Source organism: Pteronotus mesoamericanus, unplaced genomic scaffold, assembly GCF_021234165.1.
Source record: "Pteronotus mesoamericanus isolate MK-2021 breed Mesoamerican mustached bat unplaced genomic scaffold, CSHL_Meso_final contig_26, whole genome shotgun sequence".
In the NCBI taxonomy this organism is placed as follows: Eukaryota; Metazoa; Chordata; class Mammalia; order Chiroptera; family Mormoopidae; genus Pteronotus; species Pteronotus mesoamericanus.
The window spans coordinates 2,327,923-2,336,887 of NW_026555109.1; the positions used below are offsets into that span (position 1 = coordinate 2,327,923).

General features: G+C 49.9%; 1 protein-coding gene across 1 annotated transcript; it reads right to left on the reverse strand.

The window, feature by feature from the left end:
• Window positions 1-1,854: 1,854 nt before the first annotated feature.
• Window positions 1,855-8,259, reverse strand: ZIC5 (Zic family member 5). Its single transcript, XM_054574309.1, has 2 exons — window positions 6,777-8,259; window positions 1,855-2,341 (listed from the first exon to the last, which is right to left on the reverse strand). The coding sequence occupies exons 1-2, from the start codon at window positions 8,251-8,253 to the stop codon at window positions 1,899-1,901; spliced, it is 1,920 nt and encodes a 639-aa protein (XP_054430284.1). The 5' UTR covers window positions 8,254-8,259; the 3' UTR covers window positions 1,855-1,898.
• Between the last annotated feature and the right edge of the window lie 706 nt (window positions 8,260-8,965).

The following is an 8,965-nucleotide window of genomic DNA, read 5'->3' on the forward strand; positions in this document are numbered from 1 at the left end:
ATATTCAAGTTTTATGGTCTTTTTCTTTATAAAGGAGGGTCTGCATGTTTCATATTCACCAGAACAATCTGAAGACAACATTGAAAGGCTTTCAAAGTGACAGCACCATGCACTGTACTAGTAATATAATATATCTATAAACTATATATAATCTCAACACAATGCAAAAAAGACATGCAGGAAGAGTCCTGGTTTTCACATTACGTTGTTCATTCAAGTAAGTTTAAAAAATATATTTTTCCATTTTCTCTCCTTTTTTGTTAAATATACCATGGATCATAAACAACAATCTTTCACCAAAATGTGTAATATAATTCTTTGGTGTGCTTTGAACTCTTCCAGGAAAGAAAGAAAAAAAAAAGGATGTCTGAAAATAAATTAATTCAACTGTACAAATAGTGTTCACATACAAGTTATTAATAATGATAAGACTACATCAACCACTTACAGTACACAAAACAAGTTACTACAAACCCTAGGGAGGGGGGTGTCTTCGGGGTCTTTGAGGATAAATTAGTGCTCTTTAGTATATTTGTATATTTATGATAGACTACATTTTGCACACAAGATGTGCTGTACCAACTGAAAATAAATTGACTAAGAGTTATTGTCCTAGGTCCTTGACCTTTTTTTTATCCTGGCTTGACAGCTCTGGCAAGGTCACACATTCATCAATGTTTGGTGGTAACTATAAACCTTTTAAAAATTTTAATATGTATAGCAACTCCCTCCCTCTTTTAATGTAAATCATACACTTCACACACTATCATTTTCAAATGGGATAGAGCTCGGTATGCTCAGGTGAAAGAAAATGCATTAAAATGCACTTTCAGTCATCAAAAAATAAAGGATTGATATACGAGTATAAAAGAAGGGTTGGCCTATTTTTATAACAAGTTTTTAAAAAAAGGCATATTGCCAACATCACTCCTCCTTAGACTTGCCTATTAATTTTGGCATCCCAAAGAACTTATGATCTAAACTATAATCTCTTTATTACACAAGAAGTTTGAACATAGTAAAGAGGCAGCATCTGAGATTCCAGGTTTTTTTTTAAAAAAAACAGAAAAAGAAAGCACTTGAATTTCTTCTATTTTATAAAATATCACAGTTTCACAGCTGTCTAATGCAGCAGCTTTTTCTTATCTCCACTTTTGTTTGAACAATCACAGTAGCACAATAAATGGAGATTAAGGTTGCTGCATCTTTTTTTAAAAATCATACAAGCAGGGTACTAAATAATCCTTGTACAAAAATACTGTTTAGATGTGATCAATAATAAAAGAGCGGAAATGGAAAATGACAAGTATTAAAAATGAAAAGGTTTTTACAAATATTTTCGGACAGAAGTACAATCCAAGATCTGTTGGCAATGCAGCAAGTGTATGGTTTACCATCAAGAGGACTTTGCAAAATTAGGACCTAAGGAGGCAGCTAAGAAGCTCCAAAGAAGCCCACGGTGTCAAAGGCATTTTCAAGGCACTCTAGGAAATGCAGAGGGCCTTGTTGCTGTGGTGAGTTCGGACTTAATATTTTTTTCTCTCACATTCAAAAAAATATATATTGCATTGGCAATGTGTATCTCACTTCACTGATCTCTCCATTCATTTTTCTTGGTACATTTAGTTCCTAACCCTGTTCCTCTGCAGTGTGTAAGTCTAGCTTGGTTGGTTTTGTTTTTGTTTGGTTTTTTTTAGGGGGGAAAAAAAGCCCAAATATCTTAATTAAATTAACTAAATGTACAAACATCATAGGGTTTCATACTAAATAAATAGGACTAATTAGACCCGGTGGCAAGTCTGAGTCATGGATTTTCTCAGACTCAGCATTGTCTCAGGTTAGGATATGGTCCAAGGATTCCCACTTATTATTTTACTTGTTATTATTACTAATAAATTCTAATGTATCGTCCGTACAACTTCAGAGTTCCCATACATCTCCTCATCTTCAGACTCAGAAGAGGTTCCATTGCTAGAAGGTGTGTGGAGGTGGCTGGGGGCCCCACTGGCCTGGCAAACGTACCACTCATTGAGGTTGGTCACCTGAGGGGATAGAGTGCTAGAGTGACTCCTGGTTGGGTCCAGCACAGGGGACAAGGGGGCACCCACGGGAGTCCCCACTGATGAATAACCAAGGGCTCCTGGAGAAGGTGGTGGGGACTTGCAATGAATCTTCATGTGCTTCCTCAGAGAGCTTGGGTGAGTATAAGATTTATCACAGCCACGAATCTTACAGTAGTAGGGCTTGTCGCTGGTGTGGACATGAGAATGTTTCTTTCTATCGCTGCTGTTGGCAAACTTCCTGTCACAGCCATCAAATTCACATTTGAAAGGCTTTTCCCCTAAAACAAAACATAGGAAAAGTTGACAATTGTTTTTCAGAGACCTCACTCAAGAGAGAAATCTTGGAACAGAAATGAGGATGCATTTTCCCATTCTCTAGAAGACCAACTCCCAGCCTAATTCCCACTCCCAATTCCTACGTTCCAGGATACATCAGGGAAGGAATAATTCAGGGATGGGTCTGGTGACCACTGGCCTGGACTGGGCTTGTGAGAGGCTAGATATCAACCTGTAGTATCAATAGGGTCAGGGGGAGAGTGGCTAGAGCATGATCCAGAAGGTAAAATGGACACCCAACCAGGACCTGAATACCCCTCAGGCTCTGTACATACAAAAATACAAGCAGCTCCCCCTGGCAAGATAAATGCTGATAAAAACTATACTTTTAGTGTAAGAAAAAGAAGAAAAATGAACACACCTGCTAAATTAAAAGTAAATTGGGGGTGGTGCAGTAAAGTTATTACAATGGCATTTTGTTTCAGAGTATTCCCCAAGATTTCACTGATGGGAAAGGAAAAGAAAGAAAACAAAATCCCATTTTCTTCAGAAATAAAGGCACCTGTGAAGAACACAGTCTGACCACTAGACTTTTTACAAGCCTAGCTGGGCACAGAAATGGCCATTAGTCTCTTCCTTCTACCAGCTTTCCTCACAACTTGCATGGCAAACAAGAGCCTAGCAAAATAGAGCCTTAACATTAATAAAGAACACAAGCCTCAGCCTGAATCTGGCATTTCCCTGATGCCATAAGTAAACATTCTAACAGCTTTCTGCATTGCTTAATAGTAAAAAAAAAGTTGAACGATTTACCAGTCTTTTGGCCCATCATCTCTTTAAGCTGCTGCAACCACCCCAGAATACAATACTTTTAAACACAAGGTCCCTAATCATGGAAGTAGAAATGCTCATTGAGACAACTAGAAATTCAGCCACATCATACCTTAGTATTAAAAAGCAAAAAAAGAAGACAGCAGGTAACAATATGAATTTTCCCTCTCACTTCAGTATATATGAACTTAATGTACCTGAGTCCATAACTGAACAAGTCATCTCATACATATTATTGTATTAGTATTTTCCTCATATTTAAATGATTTAAAAAATAAAGTTAGAGTTCTCCACCTTTCAGCAGCTATCTGATGACACACAGGGTATGCCCTTTCTTTGATTTTGGATAATTTATTTTTTCAAGAAAAAATTAGGACAATTTGATATGTGCAAATTATTAGTCAAATATTTCAGTGTAGTTTTGTTGTTAATTTTTCCAATGATAAGTTCAATGCCAGAGCATGTAAGCACAACTGAAAGTATTGCCTGGAGTGTAATTTATCCTATCCTACCTGGAAGTATTGTTTAAAAATAAAATTAGATATTATTCAACTATACCTCCTACATTGATCTATAAAGAGAGAGGAAAACACAACATAACACAATGATAATCACAACGTTTAAAAATTCTCTGTAGATGAACTACAACAAACAGTTGCCATAATCAATTTTTATCAAAACATTGGTTATTTGTCCTCATTTCTGTATTTTATTTTAAGTTGGAGATAATAGTAACAATATAGCATTCACAACTGTAATAGAATAAAAAAAAAAAAAGGAATGAGACGGGTCAAATCAAGAAACATGTATAACGGACCCTAGACAAAGCCAAAGTGGGGAAGGACTGAGGGTGGGAGGTGGGGGTGGGTGGGGCAGGGGAAAGCAGTGGGGGGAAAATGGAGACGAATGTATTTGGGGAAAAAAAATATATTATAATCAATCTTTTCAACATGGTGGTTTTATTCACTCTATGCAAATGTGCAATATTGGGTTTTTTTAGAATTTTCATGTTTCTGTACAAGCTACATATCCTGTGCTATAAAGACTTGAACATAGCTGGCTCCAGCATTGCACGTGATAAAGAGAAGCAATTTGACCCAGAAAAGGGGAGATGAGGTGTGGAGGGGTAGAAAATTAAGAATAAAGAAGTAGAGGAAAAATGAAGGGGGGGAAAGTGACAGAATTGCCTATCCAGGGGAAATAAGGGGACAGTGAGCAAGTTTTACCTAACTAGAAAGGGCGAGACCTCAGTGTTCACATTCCAGAATCTGACATAGGGGTCACATCAGAATTTAACTACTTACATTGTCTTAGGGAGTAATGGAAGCTACTTGTGGGTAACTCTCAGATCCTATCAGGTGCCTCTCCAGAAAGAGCTCCAGCCCTGACCGGTGGAAAGTTGTAAACGGAACTGGGGACAAGTGGGTCAGAAAAACGGGTCTTCGGAAGTGGTCAAGGGATTACTCCTTTTGATCCATATGTTCCGGGATCCCGGATAACCTCCAAAAGGGAGAGTGGCTGGGTAGGCTGGGAGTCCGGGATGGTCCCTCCCTGGACACAATGTACAATGGCTGAGCAGCCCAGAGACCGCCAAAACCATCTGGCACCGGTCTAGCATGAGCATGGGGTGCTCGCATCCCTCCCCGAGGGATCTGGCGAGGCCTACGCAGTTACTGGAGCCCGGCATAAGCAACAATGCACACGACGTGGAACCACGAAACAATAAACAGCCATAGGTCTCCTTGGAGACCAGGGTCTCGGCACACGACCCCACCAAGCCAAGCACTCGCTCACGCCCCCTCCTGGCAGGGGCGGGGGTAGGCTGTCCGGGAGGCAGAAAGCTGCTTGTCGCCTTGGGGCCTCCGAGCAGGAACTTGTGTTAGATTCCGCGCAATTTCCAGTTCCTTGCTTTAAGGGGTGGAAAGGGCCCTCGGCACCATACAGCCTCCCTTCCCGCGAGGGAAAGGTCCACTCCTACTCAGGCCTAAAAAGGAGGGAAGGGCCAAGGCAGCAGGCTCCACTTTTAGGGATTTCCCTTTGAGGACGTCTTCGCCTCCCGCGCCCTGCCCCCTTCACGGTCCCTGGCCCCTACGCCGTACGTAAGTGTTGAGCACGGGGGCAGCAGCTGGCTTAGCAGACCAGTTTTTACGAGAGCCTCGTGGGAAGTTTCCTTTTCGAAATCATTAGATTTCCGATTAGAAAAGACGGCAGGCAAAAGGAGCCCCAGGTAAACTGTGCTCCCGGCCCATCGTCCGCAGATCTATATGAAGCCTGTCAGGTGTCAGCCTACTGAGGCGAGGCCCAGGGCTCTAGACTTGAGCCACCCAGATCTGGCTGCTCTCGCAGCCGACCCGAACGCCCTCGGCCCCCGCCTCTGGCCAGGCGTTGAGGCCCAATCCCTGCTGCTGCTTCCTCGCCGCCGCAACACCGATAAATCAGCCAAGTAATTACTGAATGTAAACTCCAGTTACTTAAGTGTCCTCCGAGGGGTAATACTGTCTGTCCCTATAAATCCCGACTGCTCTCGCACTCATCAACGCTTTCCGCCCAGCGCACTAGTCCGGTCAAACGGAACGCGCGACCCACAGGGGCCATCCCACCGCCCTCACGACGCAGCCGCCTTCACCCAGGGCCGTGGCATCCCCAAAGGCAGGGCTTGGGGTGGGTTGGGAAGGGTCCCCACGGCGCCGGGGTCTTCCCCTAAATCCTAAGGCAGGGGAGGCCCCAAAGATTGCAGGAGGTTCTGCAGCTAACCCTGTTACTTCTCCAACTAGAACCTTCTTTAAAAGCACAGAAGCCAACTTCCCCAGCACCATCTATGGCACTGTAATAAAATGTGATAGAGCATGTGACGACGCATGTGGGTGAGCACGGGCGTGTATGAAGGTGTGTGAATGAGGGTGTACGTGTTAGTGTGTCAGCGTATAAAGGTGTCCCAGCAAAGAGGAAGGGGGCAGGTGTAGGAGGGAATACAGGTGTGAGGTTGTGTGATGTGTGTGCACGTGAAAGTATATGTGTGGAGTGTGGAACTGGGGAGAGTGTGTTGCCGTGTGCGTAGGGGAGTTCTTCAGGGGCCCCATCCACTCCAGGAGGGGCCACACTGAACTGGGCCTCCTGGCCCAAATACTGAAGCAAATCCCACGTGCCCCTTTCACGCGCGGGGCCTGCCACCGGACGGCCCCGGCTCCAGCTCCCCTTTCCCCCAACGCCCTTCCCAAGTTCCCGGGGCTGGACGGATGGGGGCTGCCGACTGTCCTGGGCGCCTTCCTGCTCCGGCTGCTGCTGCTTCTGCTCCGGGGCGGCGGCGGCGGCGGCTGGAGCGCGAGGCCGGTCCCGGCGGAGAGGCTGAGGGAGCGCTGGAGACTCCACCGTGTGGGAACCCAGCGCGGGGCCTGTGTGTGCTATCGAATTACTTATTCATAGAAAAAAAGAGAGGGAGAGAAAAAAAAAGAAGTCACATGTCCGGGTTATACGTATGCGAAGAGAAGTAGCAGAAGGAGGGAAAAATTAAGGAGATCAGGAGAAGGAGGAAGAGGAAGAGAAGCGGCGGCGGCGGCGGCGGCGCGAAAGGCGGCGGCGGCGGCGCAGCCGGGGACAGACACCCACCTGTATGAGTGCGCTTGTGGATCTTGAGGTTCTCGGAGCGCGCGAAGACCTTGCCGCAGCCCGGGAAGGGACAGGGAAAGGGCTTCTCGCCCGTGTGCACGCGGATGTGGTTGATGAGCTTGTATTTGGCCTTGAAGGGCTTGCCCTCGCGCGGACAGTCCTCCCAGAAGCAGACGTGGCTGCTCTGCTCCGGGCCGCCCACGTGCTCCACAGTGACGTGGTTCACTAACTCGTGCATGGTGCCGAAAGTTTTGGAGCAGGGCTTGGCGCCGCCGGCCGGGGGCGGTGGTGGCTGCGGCTGCGGCGGCCGGGCCAGCTCCTCCGGGTCGATCCACTTGCAGATGAGCTCCTGCTTGATTGGCTGCCTCATGTAGCGCAGGAAGGCCCCGGCCGCCCCAGGAAGGTGGGGGTGGTGCTGGTGCGGGTGTTGCGCGGGAGCCGGCGCCGGCGCCGGCGCCGGCGCTGGGGGCGGTGCGTGGTGCTGCAGGTGGGGTCCGGGCCCTGCAGCCGCGGCGGCAGCTGCAGCCGCCGCCAGGTTCAGGTTTAAGTTCACTGCTCCGTAGCCGTGCAGGGCGGCCGCTGCAGCAGCCGCCACCGCCCCGTAGTGCGCATCGCCGGAACGCGGCGCAAAGGGCGGTTCCGCGCGGCCGTACAACTCAGCCGCCGCAGCTGCCGCTGCTGCCGCCAACCCCAGGCGCATTTGGCCGTTGAGCGGGTGCTGGTGGCTGCCGGGGGCTCCCGGCATGTCGTGCAGCGCAGGAAAGAGCGCCGGACCCCCGCCGCCGCTGCCGTCCGGGCCCGCGTAGGTGCCGCTGGCAGAGATGAACATGCCGGCCGAGTGGGGAGGCGGGGCCGGGTGCTGGGGGGAGCCGGTGCCAGACCGCCGCTCCCCTCCGAGCGGGGCCCCGTGCATCGCCGCCGCGGGGGCCGTGGCGGAAAGGTCCCTCCGGAGGACGAAGTCCCTGCTGTGGCCTTTGCCGCTGCTGCCGCCGCCGCCACTGTTGGTGGTGGTGTAGCCTGAGAGGGCAGGAGGAGGAGGGGGAGGGGAAGGGGGTGAAGGGGAGGGAGGAAGAGGAGGGGCTGGGGGCGGCGGCGCGGAGGGCAGCACACTGCTGCTGCCCCCGCCACCGGGATAGGTGCCGGCTCCGGGGTGCGCGACCGAGGCTGCAGTGCGGGCGGCGACCGCGGGAGCCTCAGGTTGTGCCGGGAGTGCCTGGGAGGGAGGGCTGAGGCCGAGTGCGCTCGCCTGGGCCATGTGCTCGGGTCCGAGCGGAGTGGTGGCCACGCTGGGGTCAGCGCCCAGGTCCCGAGGGTGGAGGTGCGTGGCTATGGCGCGAAGTTGGGAGTGGGCGGGCGGGCTGGCCAGAGCCGGGAAGCCTGTCATATTCTGAAGAGGCCTGGCCTGAGCCGTTGCCAAATCCGCTAATCTCAGCGCTGGCGGGTTCCTCTTGCTCAAAGGGGGCTCCATCAGAACCATACAATCAGACCCATAGACTCTCACTGGGAGGACTTTTTTCCCCTCTGCCCGTATCCCAAAACATGTATATATTAGGGACTCTTTAACTTCTTTGTCCTGGCCTCCTAACTCTGCTTATTCCTCTTCCCACTCTGTCCTCCAGCGATTGGCAGAGTGAACACCACATTTGAGCTGCACAGTGGGACCGAGATTTTGGAAATGGCACGGGTGGGATTGGAGAGAGCCCCGTGATTGGCAGCAACCGCGGCTGCCCGATTGGCTCCCTTTCAGACCCTGGTCCCAGTGGAGATCCGCCCCGCTGCTCGCAGCAGCCTCAGCTTTAGCTTCGCGCCCCCTCCTCTGTTGGAGCCCTGCGTCCCCGCCTCCCCGGGGATGCCCAAGTTGCACTTGCAGAAAGTTAGTGCTGGACCTGCGCGCGCATCGCTCCTCATTTCCCAGACGCTCCTTGAAGAGAGCGCGCGCCGGCACGCGGCCGAAGGGCGAGTGGTGGCTAAGGGCTGGGGACCCCCGGGGGGTGGGCAAAAGGCGGGAGGGATCCCCAGCCTCAAAAACCTCCGCCTCATCGCACACAGAAGCACCTTCCAACAACCATACACTACCCTTGGAAGAGCCCTCCTAGGCTGCTCTCTGGAGAAAGAGGGTGAGCAGATGTTCGCCCGTCATCGCACTTGCAGAGGTGATGGTTGAAACTTATTATTTGGGAAAGACACCA